Genomic DNA, 27,081 nt, shown 5'->3' with positions numbered 1-27,081 from the left:
ATCAGTAGAAATTTTAAATGTAGACTCACCATAAAGTCAGGATAATGAAAGGATATAAATGAAAGATATCTTAGACTGAGGTATTTATTTTATTTTTAATTTTGATAACCTTAAAACGAATCGACGTATTTCAAAAGATATACAAAATCCTAACATTTATTTATTACAACATTCTACACCCTATTGTATGGCCAGCTTTGTCGTATGCTTCCAATCCTGTTAGGTTTTAGGTTGTTTTTTATACGTAGTTCTTGATTCGCCAAAAGCGATGTTATATGAGGAATGTCGTGAAAATATAATTTTCCATGCAATCTTGCTTTCTCCACTGCCGCTAATGCCTCCGAACCTTGTAGAAAATATGGATCATTGTAATTGGTTTCTGAAATCATAGTAAAGGATGTAAGTAGAAAATGTTCTCTTTTAATGAATTATTTAGTAATTATGCTATAATTTAGAGTCTGTAGTACCTAATATATTAGTTAATTTATTCCATGTTATTTAATTTTTTTCGTAATTAAGATATGCATTTAACTATTAATAAATGATTAGTTTAACAATCGAAAACACGATTTTACCTGGAGAAATTGACTCCAAACCAATAAAAGAAATTAATCATGAGGCTAAAAAAATCATTATCAGTTTTGTTTCCCACCGGGCTCAAATAACTGAGAAATAAATGGTAGTTAGCATAATATTTGCTTAGTCATTTGATCTATGTTCATTTGCCTAATTTCATGTGACATAAGAAGTAGGTAGGTACCTATAAAATTTGTAGTTTAAAGTTACTTAGTGACCGTTACCTAATACATCTAGATTTAACTAAATAAAATAATATAGTTAAAAAACGGCTTAGTGCGAGTCGGACTCGCGAAACTAAGGGTTCCATACTAATTGGAGTCGTTTACGTACAAACATACAGGTGAACTTATTATAGTGAAGTCCCATGTCCCCTAGTGGGGTAAGGGGCAGATGCATTATACATCTGTTTCACTGATCGATTTTCTTTAGGGACAAGTAGGTGATCAGCCTTCTGTGTCCTGCCAGACCGAGACATTTTTTTTTCTTCGTCTCCACCGGGAATCGAACCCAGGACCTCTCGGTATTACGCTGACGCGTCAACCCCTACCACGGAGGCGGGACTTAAACTTATTATAGCGGGCTATAAAGATGCGCTCTTGCGCATTCCTCCTTTTTCACGCTCTAATGTTTATAGAATAAATCGTTAAATGCCTTTCCATAATACCTTCTCCATTAAGACCAGGGTTTAAGTTGTCAGTACTCGATCGTCGGTTTATATCGAAGCTAGGCGGTTTCAAGGGTGGTAGGAAAAGACCTACGGGCCAAAGAGACTCTGGATCGGGAGAATCTACTTTATATGGCGATGGTGGCAGCACGGGAATTGTCTCTGTAATTATAAATTGCTATTAATTGGTGTTCCTAACTTTAGATACTTAGGAACAGGTATTCATATACAATTAAAATATCGCTCTAGATCTAGAAATTTTATTTTTTGGGTGGTATTAAATGTTCCTAACTATAAAATTTAATCGTAACTACCTAACTAAGTAGTTACTAATATCGTAGTATATTATTATTAGTCTGTGCTAATATTATAAACGCGAAAGTTTGTAAGTTGGATGGATTTTTGTTATTCTTTCACGTAAAAACTACTGAACCGATTACAATAAAATTTGGTATGTAGGTAGCTCAAGACCCAGAATTGGACATGACTACTTAGGTATTTAATCCCGGAAATCCCACAGGAGCGGTAAATATGCGTGTTATCTTTGAAAACATGAATAAAGCCGCGGGCGGAAATCTAGTATATAAAACATATTTACTGTATATATAATACAAGGATGATACCTCAGAGCATTTTAATGCTCTAAGGATAATACATACCTGCATTATCTAACGCATGCTGCCATGGTGAAATTTTGGCGCGTGGCTCTTCTGCGTTGAAAGGTATCAACGGTTTGAGCCTTGGATAACCACCCTTCTGCGCTTGTGTTGCTTGTGACGCTAAACATAAAAAGAAAATATTAAAATATAAAATCAAGACAATCGCCTAAATTCAGACGAATAATAAAGATTTGAAAAGCGTTTCAGTTAAAAACGAGTACCAATCATCAATCAACTTTCAAGTATTAATACTGTTTAATATTTATTGCTGAACTAGATTTCCGTCCGCGGCTTCGTCCGCATTTTCAAAGAAAAACCAGAATAGTTCCCGTTCCTATGGATCCCGGATAAAAAGTAGCCTATATCCTTTTCTGGGTCTTTAGCTACCTACATACCAAATTTCATTGTAATCGGTTCAACAGTTTTTACGTGAAAGAAACAAACTTTCGCGTTTATATTATTAACACAGATAATTATAATACCTACTATATTATTAGGATTAAGGTAAGGTGGGGTAAGACTAACATAGTTTGTTGTTAGAAATGAAAGATCGCTTCATACACTGAAATTTCACATCTTACTGTTAAATGAAAAATAACACTAAATTAAGATTTCTTTACACTTTTATACAAATCTTTTAATTTTCACGCAAGTATACTGGAATCCGATTTATTAAATGAAATCTATAGACTATTTGAACTGCTAGTCTTGCCCCACTAAACGGGGTAAGACTAACACTGTTTTTATTCTTTGATTTATAACATACTTTCTTAACTTCTGTCAAAAAACCGTTACATTACAGTTGTCACTTAGATTTAGAACTTTATGTGTTACAGAATAAGGGTTAGTTTTGCACTTACTTCAGTTTTTTCTTTATTTGGGGGAAGACTAACATATGAAAAAAATTAGGGGTGTAGAACCTTTTTTTCTTTATTTGGGGGAAGACTAACATATGACTAAATTCAGTGTAGAACCCGGGAAATCCTGTAATAAAATTATCAGACAGAACATATTATTAAGTTGACCTCATTAAAAGATTAGATAATAAAGAAATAAAATCAACGTTTTATTACGTCTTTGAATATATTTTTCAAAAAAAAATCAATTAAGTACTATTTTTGATACACGTAAATAATTTTTAAAAACATTCATTAAAAACTTAGAAGTTATTTGCTTCCAATGTAATAAATATTTATGAGGATATTTTTTTAAATGAATTGTATATATGCAGAGAGAGCAATATTAGCAACCATCCAAACGTCAAACTAATTTGTTAAAATAAGTCATCATCATCATCAGCCTGCATCAGTCCACTGCTGGACATAGGCCTAAATAAGTACCTGTACCTACCTTAGATAAAAATGTTTACAACATCTGACTTGGGGCAAGACTGCCATATGTTAGTCTAGCCCCAGGTCAAATGATAGTCTTACCCCACCTCACTATTTAGAGGTTATGTATTTGTTTTGATCAATTTCTTTTTAAATAAATTGGTTTTACGTGGGACCAATATCATTACTTAAAAGCTAGTGTTATTGCAATTATACTCACGTATGTAACGTTTCAAATTCACCACTTTTTCCCTCGAAAATTTTATTCTAATCACTACACGCCGACCTCGTGTTTTGCTTCCTCAAATGTCAACTTAGAAATGTCTCATGTTCACATCTTTTACGTTAAGTAGCGACATCTGTGTTTTGAGCCGAGAACTTCTTGAGTATTGACTACTTTACCAGCATAACAAACTAGAGAAAGAAGCTGTGCTTATCGAGTTAATACACTGTGATAGTCTTCCCCCTATGATTGTCTTACCCCACCTTACCTTATATAATACTACATAAACTGGCGCATGTTCTAGTTGCCCGATACAAAAAAAATCATAGGTACCAACTTCTCAAATCCCGTATAGGTGGTCGACGAGAATGCAAGCTTCTCTCCAGAACTGGTAAGGGATCACCGACGCCATGTGCGTAGCTATGTGCTGGTGTGGTCACTCGCACGTGGGATACGAACTGGGTGCCTGTGACCACTTCCCATGAGAGGTGGAAGAGTAGCACAGTTGTAATAGCTCCTGATCTCTGTGAATAGGTTTTATAGTCTTGATACATTAAAAATTGGTTGATGTAAAGGCAAAGAATAGTGTAGGTCTTGTGTAGGTATAGGAATAAAAAGACGCTCTGTCTTGGCTCTGTATTCTCAGTGTACTTTTGAACAAAGTTAAGAAAATTGTTCCGAATTATTTTAAGGAATTGATCGCCATTTATGGCCAGATGTAAATACTTATTCAGTTACAACCTATACTTCTATTATCCAACGACGACACGTCGATACTAATAACCAGACTAATAACATTCTCAAGGGTTACCTAAATAGAATTCCACCTTCAAACACGGCTAAAGTATTGATTTTATTATAGATTGAATTACCGCATCACAAGAAATCAACTTACTACTTATATCGATTAAACCGCAATAGACTAAATTGTGGTGCTCTAGATTTTCAGTTCACTTTCGTAAACTCTGTGGGTATTTACTTATTGAGTGAGACTTTAGTTTTAGAGAAGGTTTATAACTTACAAGCTCGATAATAATAGATACACAAAATGAAAGGTGGTTCATAATGTAGGTAATTTATCAAGTAATTTTGCATCATCCAGGAGTAAAAATTAAAATGATAAGGTATACAATATATAAAATAAAGTACCTACCTATGTACCTAAACCTGAAACCATATCTTTAAATGGTGTTTGTCGTCATTATCTTTTTGGTTCATCATTTATTATAGTCATGTCCCATCTTGAATCTTGCTTACGTGAATTCCATACATAGAATTTTAAATGTAACAAATGATTTATTGCAGTTTATGGTATGGTAAATGGAATATAATATGGAGGTCGTTGCGTTTTTATGTTCTGTTTAAAGTAGGTAGCAATTTATGAAGAGGCCAGACCGAAGGGGAGATAAATTATAAACATAGAGATTTTGTAAAATTTTCTCAGTAAAATGTACATAGAAATGTCTGTCTGTCCATCCACAGATTATAATATGACCAGGCTGATTTCAAGAATCGTTTTAGGAAGACTAATGGATTTTTCGACAAAATTATTTCAAAAATGATTATAATGCTAGGTTAGCTAATTCCGGAAGTATTAAGTTTTTGCAACATTTTTCTTAAAAGTTTCGTGGTAGTTTTCGTTATGCTGCTTCAAAGTGCTGGAATAACTCCCGCTTTACGAAATCTTTCTTCAGTGCCATGTTTTAAAAACCTGAGGTTTATATTGCTGCAGCATCTGAAGCAATTACCGATTACCAAGGAGTTCGTCCACACCAACCACCAATGTTTCAAATATGTGTGGCGACTGGCGACAGCCACATATTTTAAACATTTATCATTTTACGCGATTTCTATCGTGTATCTTTATAATATCGACTACTCATACACTGTATGTTCGCAAAATAAAGGTAAGGTGTACATATTTATTCCCTATATTATATGCTACAAAAACACACACATATCATTTTATTATATACATATTATTTATTACTGAATCATTGCATCTGTACAGTCACAGTGGTCTCCTTTGAAAATCAGTGCAGTAATACATTTTAATTCATGTTTGCTGCTTTGCTGACTGGGAGTCCTTTTTGCCATTTTTGTTATTTTTTTCTGTTCTTCTTTTTCTTTACATGGTGTCAAATAAAAAGTTTTCAATATCTACTTCTACTTCTATTTTAACAGGTGGAGTTTCCAATACTGGTTGTTTAAGGTCCATCAAAGCTATTTTTTGAGCTCTATAATCACGATTACATTGTGCTGGTGTTTTTACTAAAAATGATGGAGAATTTTGTTGACATCCCTCTGCTTCAGCAATGATTGATGTAAAGTCTAGTGAGTCTTGAACAGTAGCATTTTTAAGAGCTCTTTTTCGAGCTCGATAATCACGACTACATTGTGCTGGTGTTTTTGGTAAAAATCTTGGAGCTGATGAGTTTTGATCAGAAGCAATTTTAAGTGCTCTTTTTCGAGCTCGATATTCACGACTACGTTGTGCTGGTGTTTTTGCTAAAAATGATGGAGAATTTTCTTGATGTACCCCTGCTTGAACAATAGTCGATGTAGAGTCTAGTGAATTGTGATTAGTAGCATTTCTGAGTGCTTTTTGTCGAGCTCTATATTCACGACTACATTGTGCTGGTGTTTTTGGTACAAATGGTGGAGAATTGTGTGCATTTTTTAAAGCCTTTTTTCGAGCTCTATATTCACGATTACGTTCCGTTGAACTTTTAGGTGGACTTTTCACTTTACATTTTTTATTTATATTAGCGCTTTCCGGAACTCTTATTTGAGGCATCTTGAAATCTAAAAAATAAATAAAAATAAAATTCTCCAACAAACAATTATTTTAATATTACGATGAGGTTTAGTATAATGTAGTGTAATTGATATATAAATATTGATACAAATTTATTGTAAAATAATCTAATAACTGAAATATAAAATTGAATAAAAGCTTATAAATCTACTTTGAACTCAGTAATATAAAGTGAAGTCCCGCCAGATGGCTGTGTCCTGCCAGACCTGCGACATGTCAACCACTTGCACAATTCATGGATTTTAAATTTTTAATTACAATGAGAATGCATACAAAAAGAATATGTATATAAAATATGACTAACTTGGATATCAATTTTGTGAATAATAAATAGTTTATTATAATTAATTATAACAATAAATATAAATTGTCGAAATATTGAAGATCCTGACCAAAATAGAACATTGTTATTTGATAACTAAATAAATCAATGTAATAAATAATAATATATAAAAGAAAGTCAGGTTTGTTGCAACACATAATAAATTACTCTCTGACCTCGATCTGATCTGATCTCGATATGCTGGACCAATTTTCATGGTATTTTATTTGTTGGGTTTGTATCCGCCCCGAATAGCAGAATACATCTTAAAAACTATGAAAACTCGACGAATAAATAATCTTGAAAGATGAATCATGAAGAATCATTTTCCCTAAATTTTCTTCTTCAATGCCTTTATTTCGTACCTGTCAATTCAGTTTTTTTTGATGAATTGCAGTACTGCATTGCCACAATTTAGCCAATATCACGTTGTAGAAATTTTTATACCTCAAATATTTATAAGAAAATCAATTGTTCAAATCAAGCGTAGATATCTATAAACAAAAAACACGTCCGTAAACGTAAACGTCATACGTTAGTTGTACGCTGTCAATTGTCAAATACTTCAAGTAATGATTGACATTTATGCATGCGTTCAGAAATATGTTTTGTATAAACTATTTAAAAAGGATAAATAAACTATTGTCTACATGTAATCCGAAATGAATGGAAATAATTCAATTGCAGCTTCCCGGACAAACATCAAATAATCGAAATCAACGCTCGAGTTTTCAAGCAAAAAATCCGGTCATTGATGAATTACATTGTTAAACAACAGCTCGCCTTTGGGATTACTCAAGTCTCGAAGCTGGATGTATTTATTTTATTTATTTATTTACCCTTCAATAAAACTATACATAGAAAACTTATTGCTAATATACAAAACAAAAAACAGTATAGTTTATTAGGCGGCCTTATCACTTAGAAGTGATCTCTTCCAGGCAACCTGGGCAAAAGGTAACAAGCTTACTGAAATTACGATGGTAGGTAGAAGAAAAAAGGCAAGGAACAAAAAAACAAGATAAATAAATAAATGATAATAATTAAAATAGATATACAGGTAGATATATAAATAAAGATAAATATAGATGAATATACTACACTCGAATATACACAATTACATTTTATTAATAATATTATATACAATTTACTTATATAACTATAAATTATATACATGGTACATATTATTAAATACATGCATACTACATAAAACAAATATAAAATTGTATAAATACATACATATACATATCTGTGTATAGATAATAATATGTAAATACATAGTTAATGTGCCGAGTTGAAAGCAGTAGTGAGAAAATGTCGTCGCAAAAGGGTTTTAAATGAAGATATATTTTTAGCTTGTCTAATAGGTAGTGGCAAAGAATTCCAAAGATTGACAGCAGTGGCAACATACGATTTAGCAAGGAAGTGAGTACGTCGAACAGGAACACTCAAGGTGAGTCTATCAGCCGAGCGAAGAGAATAGATTTCATTGTGCAGGAAGGAAAAATTGTTTTTGAGATAAATAGGAGCAGAAGGATCAAAAAGGATACGGAACAGTAATTGCAACAAATGGAGATTCCGGCGAAAACGGATGGGGAGCCACTTGAGCTTTATGTATTCAATCGAATGGCAAAAACGAGGCTTGCCGTATCACGTATGCACACATTCTAATAATTTGGTTAGCTGTTGATCAAATAGATAACATCCTATGTGCGTAGATACTTGATCCTGAAACCGACTTACATGATGTTGTAATTACGTATTTAATATGATTCATGGACCGTTTCATCAAAAAAACTATGAACGAAGTAATCCTGCGGTGGGATCACAGAACATATAAAAGAGATACCTCTTTTATGTGTTCGTTAGTGAATTTAGCTCGGTTACAAATACAGACAAATAGACAAACATCCTAAAAACTATATTTTTGGCAGTTGGCTTCGATATCGATTGTAGACACATTGTAGATAACGCCGCAAGTATTCTTTAAAAAAATGGTTGTCTGTAAAGTCGGTTTACTGACGAAACGTGACAACTTCCGATTGTGCTTCTTTGTCGCTCGTTCCGCGCTCTCGCTTGCACTTCAAGCACATGGAACGCCTCAGAGCGAGGTAACGCCGCATGAGTCATGTTTTTTCGTGCGTGCAGCCGGCTGTATCAAATTATAAGACGTTGTCACGTCAAAAATATATTAAATATCTTATTTGATTTTCCTTCAATTATATTATAATAATTGTATTTACTTAGTTACACGCATTCGATATTGTTACTTAAAATATATCACAATTAAATTCATAACAAAATATAATGTATTTAACAAACCGCGATAAGATGCCTCATGCCTTCATGCGGTCGGTATTTGCCACAACTTGCGTCACAATAGAAGTGCATTTATTTCAAGTGGACCTGCCGAATGACGAAATAAAATTTTCCCGTGTTATTAGCCATGTACATTTAACCTTGTACAAATATTGAATTATTATATTTTGCATTATTTTTAATTTTAAAGACCGGGTACCGTCCTTCTGGTGGTACCTACCCGAGTATTATGGAAATGAGAAATATAAAACATTACAGTAAAAAAATTGCGTCTTTTAAGCATCGGCTTGAAATTCTATAAATATACTTATCTCTAACAAATTGAAAATTTTCCTTCTTTGTCATTTTAAAATAATGTATTATAGGTAAAAGTATCATAAAAAACAAGTTATAGGTTATAATCAATAGTTACTTAGACGTGAAATATAGCCCAGAGTTCATTTAATTTATCCTTCGATTTTATGGTTGAATGTTGAAACACGTATCCCAGCCTTCAAGCAGTCATAATAAATTGGTCTCTTGAATCATGACAATAAAAATTGATCTACCTACTAATGGGAGCGCATACAAGATCCATTAATACAAGGTAAAAAGTTATACCTAACTTTGCATCTTGATAATTGATATATATTGGTCCATGCTTTGCATCTAATATACACTTTGTAGTCCGCCTTTTAAGAATTTTCAAATTAGCCAATGTAGAGTTGACTATAAATAACGAATAATATTGCGATTCGACTAAGTTCTAATTATAGAAGTAGCCGCTTAGTCTAAATAAAAGGTTTTTGAACTTTGAAAATTAAAAATGACTTGCATGAAATTTTAAACCCTCAAACCTTTCGAGGACTGACCGATTTGATATACATACCTAGTTATACTTACATGTTTAAATTTTTGAATCTTAAGAAATCTCTATGCGGATTACGGATGTACATGTACCACATACCTACATATTAAAATAATATAAATAGAATCAGCATCTATTCTGATTTAATTACGATATCATCTGCGATTGAATGGGATTGCGCGTGATCGTATTCAAATTCCTTAAGATAAAACCTTGATTATATTTTTTTATTAAAGACGATGAGCGAATGATTAAAGACGATGAGATGACGAAGAAGATGAGCTTTTGAAATTAGCGCGTGTTGTTTTAATTGGAGTATTTGCCATTTAACCTTGGTCGTGACTGTACAATGATATAATATTCATATAAAATATATTAATCAAGACATTATAATTAATCAACCTTCGTATTAGGCAAATATTTTATTACTTCTGAAAAATTAAATAAATCATCCGTCTAAAAATGAATTACCTAACTAGTCTAGGATATAGGTGACTAGCTGTGCACTGCGGTTTCACCCGCATTGCTCCGCTCCTGTTGGTCTTAAGGTGATGATATATAGCCTATAACCTTCCTCGATAAATGGGCTATCTGACACCGAAAGAATTTTTCAAATCGGACCAGTAGTTCCTGAGATTAGCGTGTTCAAACAAACAAAGAAACTCTTCAGCTTTATAATATTAGTATAGATAAGATTTATTATTTGTTCACAATAAAAAAATTATGAATTGAGCACTTTTGAAATTCCTATTATAATTCCTATAACTAATTGAGAAGCTCTTATCAAGCTATCTAACATGTATGTGATACAAATTGTTAACAAATAGCAACAACTGCAACATGGCTTCCAAACGTGACTGCATGCAAAGCTTCTAATTATCGATGCTACGGTTTAGCGATAATTTATTATTTCGCAATATTGCTCTCAATAGCAGTGCATTCGCTGAAACCTCTTTGATATTGGTGCAACTGAGGCACATTGAGAAGAGAATTTAGCACGAGTTCTCTTTGTCATGTCTTATATATATTGTCACGAAAATAAATCACGCTGAAGGACTTAACGTTTTGTTTGAGTATTCAATTGTGGGTAGATAAACGTCCAACGACGGTGACTTTTTGTATCGATCGAACGTTTCAATGCCTCCCGCCTACTTTCGACATCCATTCTTTAAAATCTTGGGCCAAGGATGCAACAAAATTGAAATAAAGTTGTAAACACTTATTTTTTTACAATAATTTTGTTTTCATAAATATAAGGCAATCATGTAGAGTTTCAAGCCGAGTAAACAATTATATTGTCATTCTTCTCTTTCGGTCTCGGTTTCTGCCAATTATATAGGTACCTAACTACCTAATTAAATAAGTAAATATGTATTTGAAATTATTTATGTCAATATTTTAAGTTGTTTTAATTTTTTAGCCTTATATAATATTCATGTGTATTCTTCCTATCTTGACTTATGGTGCGCAAACTTGGTCGTTGAAATGGAGTTGGGCAGGGCACATAAATCGCATGCCGGACGAACTGTGGGCCAAGATAACCACTTTGTGGAGCCCAGGAACAGATAGAAGACGTCGCGGCAGGCCGAAGAAGAGATGGCGAGATGAACTTCACCAATTTAAAAATGACTGGTTTTCATTAGGACAAGACCGCGATTCGTGGAAGCGACTTGGAGAGGCCTTTGCTCAGCATTGGGACACGACAGGCTGATACAATACAATACAATATAATATCTAAGCTACGGTCGATAGGGAATTCTATTAATTTACACGAAAAACGTATGTTTTTTTGTAGAGAATATTGACTAGATTTTCATTCTTGCTTATAAAAAAATCCTTTATAAAAACGGGCATATTTTGTCAATTATTATTTTCATTGGTCACGCATAGTTAGCTCAATTGAGAAGGTAGGCTAAAATTATTAAAGATAAACATTAATCACTGATGAACTGATCACCTTTCAAGTTTCGTGTATTCACGGTTTACACAATAATTATTGTAAGATTTGGTTCGTCGTAGTTGGAATCCGTAGAGACAGGCAGGTGTGATGTGGTGATTTAAAAATATTTATAAAAGATATCCCCACGATATCCCAAAGAAAAGTTTTTTGTTTTTGTATACTACCTATTTGAAAATGAAATTCAAGGTGTTCCAAAAGGAGTCATCCGATGTTAATTGGCTCTAATTTTTTTTTCTAAATAAAAAAGTTCGATTCTGTTTTTTTATTACTTACCTTTAGAATTTTATTATTCAAGTCGAGAAGATGATATCATCTAAATGCGTGCTAAACAATCCTTTGACCAGATTTTAAATGTCTATTTTGAAAAAGCATGCGCCTTATATCTAACACCTTGGCCACGGACACCGGCGGCGCGACCGACGGCGCGACGGGCGGCGCGACAATTCGCGCGGCGCGGTAAGCATGCCACGGGCAGTTGCGTTCGCCGCCGCGACCAGTGTAGTCGAGGAGACGAGATGGCTTTATCAAAGTTAGCTCGACGTTGTTTGGAGTAGCAGCTTTTTTGCTCAAGATTTAATGTTTGGAAGATATAGTGGAGTACACGAATTAAACAGAAATGGAATTCTCCGTCTGTAACAACAGACAGAGAATTCCACCAAAAATATTAAAAATATTATAGGCATGATGAAAAATTATGTTGCGGGTGGCTAGACTTCCAAATAGCTGGTCTAGCTAGAATTTCTGCAATAAAAACTTCCGTCTCCATTTTCGCGAAAAAAAAACAAACTATTTTAAATTAAGTTCGCTCCGGGAGTAGTCGCCGCGTCTGCCGCTCGACTCCGTGGCCTGCGCCGTAATAACTCATACATTTGTTTCGATCGCTAGTCGTGCCGCGCGATTCGCTCGGGGAAATTCGCCGGTCGTCTCGCTGGTCGCCGCTGCGCGTGGCATGCCCAGTACATTTCCATACATTTGATTCATTCGCAAGACGCGCCGCCAGTCGCGCCGCGCGAATTTTCGCTATAGCGAATTGTCCGTGGCCAGCACGTTACTTATTTCTTAAACAAATAAAACATAAAGCAAATACACTGTATAAAAATGAATAATAAATAATCAAGATTCAACATTTTGACATTATAAAAAGTAATCAGATGATTTTTTACATTATAACTAGGTACATATATTTTTTTTTAAATATGTTATCATAATAAAACGCAAATCTCTAAGGCGACTCTTATTGTTATTCTACTGAGTCAAAACCTTTTTATGACATCATTGTCGACAAGCTCATCTTCAAGAGGCAATAGACAGGGTCACTTACCATCTAACTCGGGTCGTAAACAAAATATACTTCAAAACCGCAATCGCATTATATATTCAAATTTGTGGTTAGAATTACTTGTTCTACGTAAAGTTATACCGAGTGGTTATTAGAGATGAATTTATTAGCAAAGATTCAAATCCGTCCCTTCACATGCCAAGTGGAGCATATTGAAACTCAATACTTATTTTAGATATGACATCATTTTATCGTTTATTCAATTTGCGACTTTCAAATTTACTATTACTGCATATTTTATTTAAATTATATCAATTAAGCAATAATTATACAGGAAGTGTGATCATCTGTTATCTTGCAATTTATATAAATGCATACCTTCTTTTCTATTAACATTTTTAATAATAATTTACATAGATAAAAATTCAGACGACAAGCATATCAGCTACCTGTTTAAATAATTGATTTCAAAATTACATAATTAATTAAAGAACGCGACGGTGTAATCTTAAAAGTAGATGCGTTCCTACAAACCTCCTTTATAGGTAATTAGCTAGATACCCACTACGCATGCAAAGCATTATTTCTCCAATTTAAATCGTTCATAGCATAGGTAATTACTAATTACTAATTACGATTGTTTAATCATCACTTGATTAAGTATGTTGTATAGTCCAAAATACTGTATAGAGTCTAAACTCATGGCAACAGGCAACAGGCAACTCAACAGGCATGTTTGTAATTTTCTTGCATATAGGTACCTAGTTTTACTACACTAGGAATTCTTTTTCTTGGCAGATAAAAGTGGAACTCCATTTTTTTTGTATACATAACTAAATTTCTTTTAAAAATACTTCCAATTTCACAATGCTTCCTAAGGGCTTGCCTGACCCAAGTTATAAGTAAGCCATCGAGCACATGACTTGGCGATAATGTCTGCAAGTGCATCCGGACTGTCCACGATTCGCTCCTACACTTTCACCCGGAAAACTCGAGAACAAAGGTTGAAATAATTTCCTATACAGTACAGATCATGCTCTAGCTTCTCCGATTGTTTAATTTTATTCGTCTTTAATTTAGGACAATACCCTAATTGTATTAAGTACATAATATCAATTAGTTAGGTAAAGGTATCAACTGTATGAGATTTTAGGCTCGTTTTTCATATATATATGTGTAAAATTACATCACTATTAAGACCACAAATTGTTACATTAATTAATTTCATAACAGATAAAAAATAAATTGTTGGTCGATCCATTGATGGATTATGTTGGTCACATGTCAGTCAGTCACATGACTATAGCTTTTACGTATTAAGGAAACTCTAATGAGACAGAAAAAAAATGACATTAATTAAAAGCAGGATTACTCATAAAAAAATATTAAGGAAAGCTATTATAATAACATTTGATCGGTAAACAGTAGCTATTTAAGTACAACTTTCCAATGCATATGTTATGCTGAGTACTGTGGCTGAGTATCACGTAACTAATCGCTTAGTCATCCTATAGCACTTTATATCAAATGTTTGTCTTACTAATTTGCATATGATTAATATTTGATACATATTCTGCTGACGTTACGCTATACAATAAATCTTTGTATTTTATGTTCAGGCAATGAAACACAACTTATTTAACTCTACGAGAAGGTAGGTACTCTAGATATTAATATATATCTATTCTTCATTCTAAAAAAAACTATTCGAAAACCATTAGGTACTACTGTATCATCATGTAATCAGTATTCTTAATACAAATTACAAAACAATACATAGTTACCTATTACTAAAATGTTTTTAAATTTTTATTACACGCTTTATATTAGCTTCACCTGTATGTTTGTAACCGACTTCTTTGGGCACGATTTTGACCCACTTTAAACGGCCAGATTTCGTTCAAACTTTGTAGATTTATTGAGGACCGATGACAATACACTAATTTGATAAAATAAATAATAGTTAAAAAAAATAAAAACACGCTTTTTATAGAAAACCGACCTAAAAGCGTGTTTTTTAGTTTTTTTTTTAAACTATTATTATTTTATGTGCTTCATAGCCGCGGCAAGATATTCTTCTTCTTTCTGCCCTCTTCTCTTTACCCGCCTTCAAATTTGTAAAGGTAGCCTTGTTCTTAATTAAAAATAATCAATAATAGGTATTAGTTATATGGTACCTATAGGTAGTAAAACCACAGATAATATAATACTAGTAGTAAAAATAAAAAGCTCATTGCAAGCAGATCATCTATTATCCTCCCACCTTTGACCATTTTGAAATTTATCTGTTAGTACCCGAAATAGAGATCTATCTGTGATCTGTGACCCGAAACTATGTACGTCGCCGACTATTGAAAATATCTAATGTCGATGTTAATATTTCTCTATCCAGCGGAGAACCTATTCGCATTGCACCATTAGTTGATAATAAAATTGCGAAACTTTTTTAATTAAACTTGAGGCCAATAACTTTAGTTTTCGGTAGAATAATAAGAGCACGATCGTGTCGTGATGCACGGACTGCAAAACAAAGAGTTGTTACAGTTTCATAGAACAGTTTGACGCGTCAAGTTCAAATCTTTGTAGTTAGCTCATTCGGGCTTTGTTAACCTTCGATGTCGTTTCTTGATCCGTTTAAGGTTTAATAAAAAACTCTTCGTTGTTACAATAAAATATGGTATTGTATCAAGTCTTCGTAAAATCAGTGCTAGGTAAACATTAAGGAGATGGAAAACTAACATTTTATAAAAATATTTTTCCGAGAAAAAAGAAGATTGAAGAGATTAAAGAACAAATGCAGGTGTGATCATGAAGAAAAATAGAAATAGCATCCAACAATACAGTTTATAACAAGGTTAATCTGTGATTGATCGAGATTTATAAATTACTAGCGGTCCGCCCCGGCTTCGCCCGTGGTACATATTTACGTTTTCTCTACATAAAAACCATCCTCGTACTTCAAGGAATATAATAAAAAAAGAATTATCGAAATCGGTTCAGCCATTCTCGAGTTATGCGCTTACCAACACATTTTGCGATTCATTTTTATATATAAGATTGTCAAGGATACTCACGTTATACGTGATTTAGAAATTCGGCAATTATTTGATGTGGGAGTAATTAGTATACGTTTATGATGTAGTCTCACGGCCAAAGGTTATCAGATGATCAATGAGATTGGTATATAAAAACGCTCAATTACATTTGTAATGAACAATCACATGAACCTTTTAGCTTTATTTGAAGTCTGTCCAATTAAAAAAATCTATACAAGTGCATTGACCCTAATAAATTTTTAAAAACATATCCACTAAGTACTAACTTTTCACGTAGGTATAGAAATATCCTGTGGAAATTAAAATGTCGATTAAAAATGCGTCTAATGGATGTTGCGGATAAGTCAAATTGATAAAATGTCCATGTACTAGTAATATTTAAATATTTTGGGAAGAATTCTTTCTATATCTTGAATAGAGTCGAGGTCATGTTTCTTTATTAATTAATTAATGGAAAACGCATGTTGTCTTTGTAATCAAATACTACGTGCAGTAGGTACGCATATTTGCATATCTGATAAATCTGTGATTTTACAAATTTAAAACGATTCTCATAAATATTTGGTAGATCTTACGTTTTTTTTGGCATATGGGATTTTAACCTTTTCGGTGGCCAACTGTAATCATAGTGGAAGGGACCCAAGAATCGCGGAAAATGGAACGCACCAGAGCCAGAGATTTACAGCATTCTTTTTTATAGACATACAGTATGTGAAAAAAAAATATATTTACAATACACAACTAAATATAATAAGGAATAAATTGGCATAACAAGAATAGGTACTATTAAACTAAACTGCTGGGTAAAATAAAGAATTATTTTCCCAATTTCATTAATTTATTGGTGCAATAAAAATTCATAGAAAAAAAATAAGCTGTCCAACTCCCAACTACATAATATTATACATATTTCTTTTCTGAAAGACCGATAATTGGTCCCACAGAGCAAGTAGATAATCCATCGGCTTTTTACATTTGACACTTAACAATTTATTCTTAGGTAGTTCTATACAATGTATTCCAAGTATTCTATTCGATGCGTAGGTACAAATAAACAGATAATATAGTCAGATAATATAATATTACAAACCAGAGTCAGAACTATAACGAGGTTAAGCTTAAAATTTAATTGGTATACGAAAACTTAAAGTGTTTTTTTTAATACATACTTTACTTATAGACTCTACAATACATATTTTATCGTCTGTTTTTTTAAAGGAAATTTTGCCTATTTTTAGCGGATTCAGATTTAAATTTTTATAGGGTAGTCTGTTAATATCTCGTCTGAATGGATTATGGCGCGAAAAATTTAAGTCTTCAAATTCTGTTCAAAAAATCCTTAGATCATAAGAAAAGATCTCTATACTGTTTCAAGTTTCAAACATGAAAATGGTTCACGAGGGAATGTGAGGAGATTTACCTAGTGAAATTAATATTAAATGATTTTTAAATATTATGTTGCTTAAGTATTTAATAATAAATATTAAATATTATATTCAGGAAAGGATACTATATTCAAACAAAATATTTTAAAATAGCTCTATCTGTATTCTGTGGCTCTATCATTATTCCCGGAAAAAAATCGATATGTGTAGATAAAACAGAATAAACCTCAGATCAATATGTTTTGTGCAGGGGTGGTCTTTTTTCCAATATTAGATAATTAAAACATTAATTTTTGAAGCAAGGAAAATAATACTTTGGTAATTAAAGTGAAACTTTTATTACATCGTCTCAAACTTTTTGGTCTGTGTAGCGCATGTCACGTGTATCGCACTCGGCAGCCGACCGTCACGCGACATGCGCTACACAAAGCAGTGTTCGGAACCGTTCGAACAGTTTCACTTTTACCGTGGTTTCATAAAACCACACAACATTTTTCTTTATTTTTTGTCATATGATTTAAATTAGCAATAATATCAAAAATGAAAAACAGGAAGAATTATTTTTTAAAGTAGGAAATTATTTTGGGATTACATCAGAAACGATACAGTTTTATCATAGTACTTATAAAATATAGAGATAAGTTTAACAAATTCAATGAAAATATTTTTAAATTCTCTTAGATTATTTTATGACCTATATATTTCATGTTCACTTAGCGATATAAGTACTTCTTAGAAAAGCATTAATAATTTTTTGTTCAAAAAACTTACCATATTCGAAGTAAAAATCACATAAGAAAAATAAAATTATCCAGATCACAAACAAAATATTATGTAGTCAATTAAAAACATAAATCGCAATGTTCGTTGTTTTCCCGCCAAAAAATTATAAGCACAATTCGATATTTGGAACGTATGCGCACACTCCCGTGTTATTTGTCATCTGACGAGCGTGTGGCCTATGGAGTATGGAGTATGGAGATGGTATGGAGCCAACCATACAAGCACTACCGCTCACCATCGCGAACGCTTCTTTCTCTTATGCCAAAAGCACGTGATGCATTGAAAGTACAAGTTGCATAGCCGTGGGAGGACGCAAAACTTTTGCATCTTCCTATCGTATAAATTATTGTAATTTGTTTAACATGTTGCAGGGTCTTATTTTTTTTAATTTTACCAAGTTTATATACGTCGCTAAGTATTTTAATTACGTACCAAAAGCACTTCTTCATGCTTCTTTGACCTTTTAAAGTCATTTTCCTTTATTTTGTCTACCTAATAATAAAACAAGACTTTTATTGTTTTTCCATTTTATATACATCATCAATCATCATAGTAATCACCATCAGCCCATATTTTTTCACACTTTAGGGACACGGTCCCAGAAGGGTTTATAAAAATATTGTGAGTTGTGACCATTGAGATAATATTAATATGGAGACGACACCGCCTACATCAGTTATGTTCCACTCAACATACGTCATGTGACGTATGTTGAGCGGTATTTTTTAATGGTTTTAAAGTGAAACGCATCAAACATGCCTTCGTGTGTGTTACGATATTGCACAAATAATACAAATAATACGGAAAAGTGCAAAGGAATAACTTTCATCGTTAAGTACCTAACTAGATAATAATTTTTTTTAACTTAGTTAGAGCAAAAAAATGGCGCACAGATTTTGTTCGTGGTGTCTCCTCCATACTATGGTTGTGACACTGTAAAATACGTACATATTTAAATAATTGCGTATCGGATAAGTATACCTAATAAAGGTATAGTTTGTCTATTTAAATGCCTATTTTAGTTCAGCCGATAAAATAAAAAATAGAGTATACCACGAGTTCCCACGATTATACTTTTAATTTAATTAATTCATGATGCATTATGCAAACGATTTTAATTTACCTACATCAATAATTATAATTTGCTTTTTTTCAAGACTCAATTAATGACGTTGTCTTTTTACGAATTTTTATTTGAAACAGTTTACGTTATGAAAAAGATAATATTTATTTAATTTAAATGTTCGATTTTATGGAAAATATACGATATGTACTTTTAGAAGAATTTATTGATATACTTGATTTTATATCATTAGGCAGTTTAAGTTTATATGATAAAATAACAGACAATTTGACAACAGTTCTTCGGATGCATTTGAGAAAAACTAGAAGTGATGATAAATTTTTAGTATGAAATAGTCGCTTGAAATATCAAATCTTTCTATAAGTAAGTATCTTTTAAAATTACATGTGGTAAAATATGGAAGAGGAAAATCTTGTGAGTGAGGAACAGACCGCAAAAGATTCGGAAGGTGGCGAGCAAGGTGATGAAGTTACAAATAACGATGGTGAGGAAACCGGAAGTAAAACAGACGTCACGACAGAGGACCAAGAAGCAGTCAACGGAGAAGAAACGGAAAAACTTGAAGGGGAGGAAATTGCTGGTGAACATGTGGATCATGAAGAAATTGATGGAGAGCAGAAAGAGGTTGTTATGGGCGAAGGTGAAGAGATGATGGGTGAAGAATTAGAGGGCGAACATGTGGAAGGAGAGCAAGAAGAAAAAAAAGAAGAACAGCCTCCAGCAGATGAAGAACAAGTTGAAGAAGAAGAGGGATATGTAGAAGAACCACCACCTGACCCAGCTGCACCCTTTGATTTAACTGATTCCAAAGAAGCACTCAAACCACCATTTGAGTTACGTCCTGATCAATTAGCTGAAGTTGAACAACTTTGGGAATACTTTCAAAACTATACTCCGGCGTATACGGATTTGGATGGCTATATAACGGAAAAAGAGCTCGTGTACATGCTAAAATCTCTTCTCTTAATGACATATACACCTGAACAATTACAAGAATTAATAGCTTACTGTGTAAGACCACCACACCCTCAGGGACACATTAATTTTGATCAATTTGTAAAAATGGTAACTTTAAGACAAAGGGATTTTCCTGTCGAAGACGAGCTACGATCGGCTTTACAAGTTTTAGACCCAGGCCGAACCGGAACAATGGATAGAGAATACATGAAAGAAGTCCTATCTAAACTTGGTCACAAAATGCCACAAAAACAATTGGATAATCTTATTAAGGAAGTGGATATGAGTAACGATGGCACAATTGGAATCGAAGATGTCGTAGGTACTATGTGCATAGATTTGAATAAAGAAGATTTATTAATGCTCATGGCTTCCTTACAACCTCCAGAAGACCAGCCGCCACCCGAAGAGCCCTAATTTACTCTATAACTAATGTTACAGATAAATATGCACAAAAAGAAAGCCATAATAGTATAATAAATGGACACAGTAAAAATTCAAATAAATTAGTAAATGAAATGCTTACTATGTTTAAATAAACCTTAATTCTTAAACTTGTTTAAATTAGCGAGTAAATAAAAAAAAAATCCAACAGGCTTTTAGTAGTAATATTTCGATACAAAGAGAATAATAGTATTAAACAATTGTATTACATTATTTAAAAATATTATTAGGTTACACAAGGGTTTAAACCATAGAAATCTAAATAACAAGACACTAGAAGTCGTAAGCGTGCGTGACCTTGTCGCCACTCAGGTGATTTGCACATCACCAGTGCATTCGTCACTGTTCAGTTGCTCTGGAGACCTATGAGTGTATACATGGTGTGTTTCAGCAATTCCCATTGCGGAAATTCTTCCACAAGTTGTAATTATACTTATAAAGGAATAATATTTCATCGGAAAATATTTTTTTTTTAGAAATAATGCCGTTTTTCCTTAAAATTATAGAATATTTACAAGTATTACGAGTGTCACCATAGTAATCGAAATAACAATGAATGACACAGTCGACCATTCTTATTATCACGTTTGTTCGTATTGGAGCAAAAAGTCTCATATAGTTAGGGATGTTATTCTAAAATAAACCTTAAATTCGTGCGTTAGGATACATATTCAAAAGCTTAATTTAATAGATAGTTAGTTTTCACTAAAATCAAGCTGTCCAATAAAAGGCATAGTTTACTTGTGTGTACTGTTTAGCTTTCGGTTTGAATGTGTTGATTTTGGCGACAGCGGTTTTCATACGAATTATGACATTATAGCCCTTCTATGTGTCTTGTTATTTAGATTTCTATGGTTTAAACCCTTGTGTAATATTTTGTATCCTATCACTAAAATTGGAGAATAACTAAAATATTAATGGATTATCATGGCTAAATAAAATTACTAGGACCCATGGCAAATACAAATATCTTTTGGCCCTAACAGAAAAAAAAATAGGTTTAAGACTCTCATAGTAGGTAGGTGATGTTTGCTCGCTAGAGAAAGTACTGCACCTGTTGCACCGAAAATGATAATATCATTATTTACTTCGTGGCTGTTTTATTCTTAGAGCATTATAGTTTAGAGTTTAGACCTTGGTTTAGACGTGGTTTAGACCAAGTGGTTTAGTTTTAAATAAGACCGAGTATATTATAAAAGTATGCTGGCCACACAGGTATGAGACGTCGTCGAGACGTCACAATGTCGGTCATGACATTTTACATTATGACAGTTAACGAATAACGAACGACCAAACCATTTTTATTTACATTTTACGAACCGCTTGTTTTTAAATTAAAATCTATAATAGGTATTGTGTTCAAAACAGATCAATAACAATACTTAAAAATGAAAAGGATTTGTATGTTACTTGCTTTTGCGTCTTGCATCATCGAAAGTAAGTTTATAAAGTCCCATTAATAATTATTAAGAATATCAGGGTGTGGCGTTTATATAACTTTAAGCTTATTACTTACCTTTGAGTTCATATTGTCATGTGAGTTATATTTTATTAACAAGATCCTCATTTCGATTTATAAACATAATGTTCGAACAGCAAAACATTACCTGAATACAGAATTTAAAAAATCATGTTAGGTTAAAAATTAGTTTTTGCAAACACAAAGCATATAGCTGCAAGAATTTCTTTGGTTTAATGAAAACAAAATCCGTCCAAACAATATATAAATATCACATAGAATATTATCTTCAAGCAATGGTAGCTTGAAGGTATGTACTATAAATATCATCACATAATATTATGATATTTATATTTGACCTGTGAAAATGTGCTAATTACAACCAATATGAGTCTACGTTTGGTTCTGTTTCTAATAATGTCATGATTAGTTTCAGCGATATGGTGCTATCAATGTACATCTGCAATACCAGGATGTCATGAGCCATTTAACTGGAGAGGTGTGGGCTACTTGGGCAAACCATGCCCAGACAATGAAGATATTTGTGTCAAACTTATTGAGAGAAAAGGAGGTATATTATTATTAACATTTTTAAATATATACTTTGTAGCATTATTTACAATCACTTATGAGACAGCTGATTTCTTTAAAGTTTTTGGCTTAAATATATTCCATTGTCTTGGTTGCTCACAAAAAGTATTTTTGATTATATAAGATTAGATAAGATTTTGGCCAATAAAAAGACATATTCAACAAATAAAGGAACAAATAAGTTGAATATAAAAGCATTTGAATGTTATAAAACTAAATTGGTAATTATTACTTTCTAGCGCAAAGGGTGATAACAAGAGACTGTCTAAGTAACTTCAAAGCATTCAGAACAGATATTCCAGCAGATACATATGAAGGCTGCAGAGCCGCAGCAAAGGATGAGAATCTTGCTCACTATGTGAACAATACTATTAAGGAACTTGATATTAAAAGGTATGAATTTTACTTTATATTAAATAAATAAATAAATAGCCTTTCTCGATGAATGGGCTATCTAACACTGAAATAATTTTTCAAATTCAACCAGTTGTATGTTAAGCAGTATATTACTTTGGTATATTTCATGTATGACAGAAAATAATGAAAAAATTAGGTTATATTTTTTTTGTTGGAAGTACAAGATGAAATATGTAGAATTTCATGAGATAGAGTGATATGATGAATTTCTTTATTGGTTTTTAACACTGTCATGATATAGATAATATCTAGTAGCTTGTTTTCAATACAGATATGCTGCAAACTTTACACCAATACCATACAATAGTATAAAAATCATAATATGTATTCAATTTATTTCAGAAACTGGTATGATGAAACAACATGGTGCTTCTGTTTCCTCGACCACAGGTGTAACAATGCTACATTCAATTCAAACTCAGTGCTTTTATTAACAATATCTTTATTTTTCTTATTTATAAGTAAAATGTTTTGATATTCAACACACTACAGAGTACAGAATAATAATTATTCATAATAATTATTAAATAGACAATTTTGCACAGTGATCAGTGATTCAGACAATTAAGAGCCTTGTGCATTTATTCCAAAATATTTTAGAACTAGACTTAATTAGATCTATATAATTGTTGAAGAATCTCTTTTATACAAATAGTTTTAAGAAACTAATACAAATACAAGCACAGTAAATAAGTAATTTTCTATAATTATTGTTATACCTACATAGGTAGTTTAACCAATCTATTTTAAATATCTTTGGTTAATGAAAGGGAAATTAACAAAATTTACTTTTTTTTCAATTACTTACACATTGTAAAAGTTGAAATACATATTATATTACTGTTATTTCAATTAAGAAGATGCAGTTGTCAGAAGAAAAATTTATAATTCAATGAAATTTTACATTGTTTAGACTTTTTAAATGTATTTTTTTATATACTTATTTAAAATTTATTACATTGATAACTGATAACATGATTGTTAATATTTTATACTGTGCATTTATTAAATAAAGCAGTGGTTATTGCTTATACATTGATGTATAAAAATAGCGCAAAGCTACTTGCTTTGCTTAGTTAGTAGACTTTGTAGTAGGAAACAGTGATAAAAGACATATTTTATAATGTTCCGTCCAATATGCGTCCGTGCCTAAGCATAATTAGTTATTTAAGTGTGACCTGATATTTTAATTTTATACTTGAAATAAAATTGTTTCGAATAGACATGCTTATTTTCTTCTCTTCCCCTGCAATGTTTTTTGTTAAAAAATGAATACTTTGATTACTTCTAATGTTTTTTATATTTTTTTTATAGAAAAGCGAATTGCAGTAAAGCTACAGCTAATGTAGTGATTATATTCAACATTTTCAACATAGCTGATGCGTTCATATCCCACATGTTATAAACAGAGAACCGTGGTGGCTGATTTTCAATCATTTTCAACATGGTCTTTGCTTTTGTTCGTAGAGGTCCTGTAAATGGAATTTTAATTTTTATGTATAATTTTAACTATTACAAAAACCAGTAAAAGCATCAAGTTTATTATATAACTAGTACTAAATACTTATCCTTTACTCTTTAGTATGAATACTGCTATGGCGAAAATAAAATTAAAATTTATTTGAATTTTTAGAATTTTCGTTAATAATATGTATTATTATATGCTTACCCTCAAAGTTTTGTGATAAAATAGTAATGCATAAGCGCTTTGTCTGCTGCACTTCTCTAAAGAAGAATTCACATCGAGCACAAATTACTGTACCCAAGATTAGGCATACACCTATTGCTGAGGGTAAGGTTACTAGCTCCAGCCATTGCATTGCCTGAAAAAAATGTAAATATTTCGTTTAATTAATAAAGAGCAGTCAAGTGCAAACACGTATTTTTTTATTACTTGTTGTTAAATTTATGCTTTTAGCAATTATTCCTCTACCTGAGCTACCAGCCGTTGCTTTGTACCTATGATTCACTGTAATTTCAACATTATGTTTTAACGGTAGGTGAAATTAAATTAATTATTAATTCATTAATTTTTTCATTATGTTTTGATTCCTGTGCGATTTTATGAATTTACAGCAAAAATGATTGTAGTCTTCTTTTTGCGTTGGCTAGAAGTTTATTTCTTTCACAGCTTCAAGGGATAGTATAGATTTAAGTAGGTATATGGTATAAATTTCATCTTGAAACCGCGTGTTTATGAGTTTAGATCATGGAGTTGACATACAGACAGACGGCCAACAAAGTGATATTATAAGGGTTCCGTTTTTTACTTTTGTGGTTCTGGTTCAGAACCTTCAAAAGATTAATCTTTACAGAATAACATTTATATTAGGTATATTATAAGCGCGATTTTTTATTTGAGTTCATACTTAAATAAAAACATCTATTACTCATATCTTAATGTTACTCACGCGAAAACCTCTGAATGGATTTGTATGATTTTATTTGGTATTGATCGTATCGTATTTTGTCACTCCTGTTAATTTTAACTGAGCAATATCTTAACTTTTAATTTATCTTCTAGTTAAATCTAGCTTTTAGTTTAGCTTCTCTCAATTAAATTTTTAAATATAATACATATATCGTTTTAACTAGGTATTCTGTTAACTCACATTATTCTGTAGAGCCATGATGCTAAATTCAATAATTAACATTGACTGCAAAAAGAAATTGGTGAAGAATAAGAGCATCTGAAACACAATAAATTATAATTTAGTCAATATTCAAGTATGCAGTTAAATAGGTATCTAATATTAGTTCAATAAATTATTGACAAAAAAATAGTCAGAAATTGAACATAAATACGTAATTCTGTCTGTTTGTTCGTCATAATCTCTGGAATTAAGTAGGTAACACCGATTTTGATTGGAACTTTTCTGACTGCTAATGTACCCAATGAGAAGTTAACTGTATCCAAGGCTACTTTTTTTTAAATAGATAGATCGTACCTACTTAAATTTGATATTTTTTTTCCTCATGACTCATAGGTAATAATATTATAATTATACATATGCATACAGTTTACAGGTAATCATGTTATACCTAAGTATAAACAAAAGAAAAACAAAAACTTACTTGCCATCGGCAATGATGTTGAAATGCCAAATATCCATCAAATAATGCTTTCAGGTACACATGGGTCTTACTGGTTTTAAAATGATGTGTTTCTAATGCTAACCGACGCATACAAATAAAAGCCATAGGAAAATTAAAGGTATTTTTTGATTTCTTTAATTTAGTGTTGCCTTCAATGTGATTTATAATGATAGCATTTATAAAGCGCAAACGTAAAAAGAAATAAACAAGTAAATCTGCGCAGCATAACCACTCTATAATACAACATAACATGCTATATAACATTCCTGAGAATCCCAAAATCAAAATAAAATTTTCATAAATAGCTACAAAGAATAGGGCTGCTAAGAAAACAGTAGAAGAAATTATAGTGCCTAAATTATTAAGAAATAATAAATGATAAATTTTATCAGTCTGGTCTATTTTCATGATGCGATCAATTTCCTGGAGCAATAAATAAAATTTTTGATTCGCATCAGCATTTACAAACCTTACGTGAATTATATTGCAAAGGAAAATAATATAGTATGCGGATGTAGAGCACGTAGTTAAGAAGCAAATAGCAGGATACTTGTTAAATTTGTTGTAAGTGTAATTATGTATTATGTAAATGTATAGCAATAGAGTTATGATTAACGAAAAAGCAGCTATAATTTTTTGTCTCCTTGATAGAGGACTCACAAATCGGTCTCGAATATCTACACGAGACGATCCCAATATCGTTTGCACCACATGGAAGGGTGAAAAAGACTTGATGAAGTTTTCCTCTAATATATCACTTGATAGATATTCAGCTCTAGGTTTCTTTAGGTTTTCCATTTCAAAAGAT

General features: G+C 32.1%; 6 protein-coding genes across 7 annotated transcripts; 2 read left to right on the top strand and 4 right to left on the bottom strand.

The window, feature by feature from the left end:
* Positions 1-70: 70 nt before the first annotated feature.
* Positions 71-18,409, bottom strand: LOC149902241 (uncharacterized). Its single transcript, XM_090109864.1, has 5 exons — positions 18,214-18,409; positions 3,794-3,980; positions 1,903-2,022; positions 1,244-1,405; positions 71-379 (listed from the first exon to the last, which is right to left on the bottom strand). The coding sequence occupies exons 1-5, from the start codon at positions 18,214-18,216 to the stop codon at positions 174-176; spliced, it is 678 nt and encodes a 225-aa protein (XP_089965990.1). The 5' UTR covers positions 18,217-18,409; the 3' UTR covers positions 71-173.
* Positions 5,417-7,121, bottom strand: LOC149902242 (uncharacterized). 2 transcript variants are annotated; one of them, XM_090109861.1, is made up of 2 exons: positions 6,962-7,121; positions 5,417-6,261 (listed from the first exon to the last, which is right to left on the bottom strand). In XM_090109861.1, the coding sequence occupies exons 1-2, from the start codon at positions 6,999-7,001 to the stop codon at positions 5,585-5,587; spliced, it is 717 nt and encodes a 238-aa protein (XP_089965987.1). In that variant the 5' UTR covers positions 7,002-7,121; the 3' UTR covers positions 5,417-5,584. The 2 variants fall into 2 exon arrangements, with proteins under 2 accessions (XP_089965987.1, XP_089965988.1); XM_090109862.1 differs by having other exon boundaries at positions 6,773-7,117.
* A 775-nt stretch (positions 18,410-19,184) lies between the features above and the next one.
* On the top strand, positions 19,185-20,796 carry LOC149902240 (uncharacterized). The gene has a single exon (XM_090110506.1). The coding sequence runs from the start codon at positions 19,706-19,708 to the stop codon at positions 20,681-20,683; it is 978 nt and encodes a 325-aa protein (XP_089966632.1). The 5' UTR covers positions 19,185-19,705; the 3' UTR covers positions 20,684-20,796.
* Positions 20,797-21,959: 1,163 nt separating this feature from the next.
* crim (QVR superfamily protein crim) lies at positions 21,960-24,400 on the top strand. Its single transcript, XM_090110366.1, has 4 exons — positions 21,960-22,147; positions 22,600-22,740; positions 23,000-23,153; positions 23,520-24,400. The coding sequence occupies exons 1-4, from the start codon at positions 22,099-22,101 to the stop codon at positions 23,650-23,652; spliced, it is 477 nt and encodes a 158-aa protein (XP_089966492.1). The 5' UTR covers positions 21,960-22,098; the 3' UTR covers positions 23,653-24,400.
* Positions 24,401-24,460: 60 nt separating this feature from the next.
* On the bottom strand, positions 24,461-24,997 carry LOC149902238 (uncharacterized). The gene is made up of 2 exons (XM_090110367.1): positions 24,847-24,997; positions 24,461-24,649 (listed from the first exon to the last, which is right to left on the bottom strand). The coding sequence occupies exons 1-2, from the start codon at positions 24,995-24,997 to the stop codon at positions 24,486-24,488; spliced, it is 315 nt and encodes a 104-aa protein (XP_089966493.1). The 3' UTR covers positions 24,461-24,485.
* A 783-nt stretch (positions 24,998-25,780) lies between these two features.
* On the bottom strand, positions 25,781-27,071 carry LOC149902237 (uncharacterized). Its single transcript, XM_090110230.1, has 2 exons — positions 26,253-27,071; positions 25,781-25,867 (listed from the first exon to the last, which is right to left on the bottom strand). Exons 1-2 carry the CDS (start codon positions 27,069-27,071, stop codon positions 25,781-25,783), a joined length of 906 nt encoding a protein of 301 aa, XP_089966356.1.
* Between the last annotated feature and the right edge of the window lie 10 nt (positions 27,072-27,081).

The sequence above is a fragment of the Colias eurytheme genome, chromosome 15 (assembly GCF_061535395.1).
Source record: "Colias eurytheme isolate Ceu_HAF_F1 chromosome 15, ilColEury1 Martin Lab GWU primary, whole genome shotgun sequence".
NCBI lineage: Eukaryota > Metazoa > Arthropoda > Insecta > Lepidoptera > Pieridae > Colias > Colias eurytheme.
This window is presented reverse-complemented; position numbering and strand designations above follow the sequence as displayed.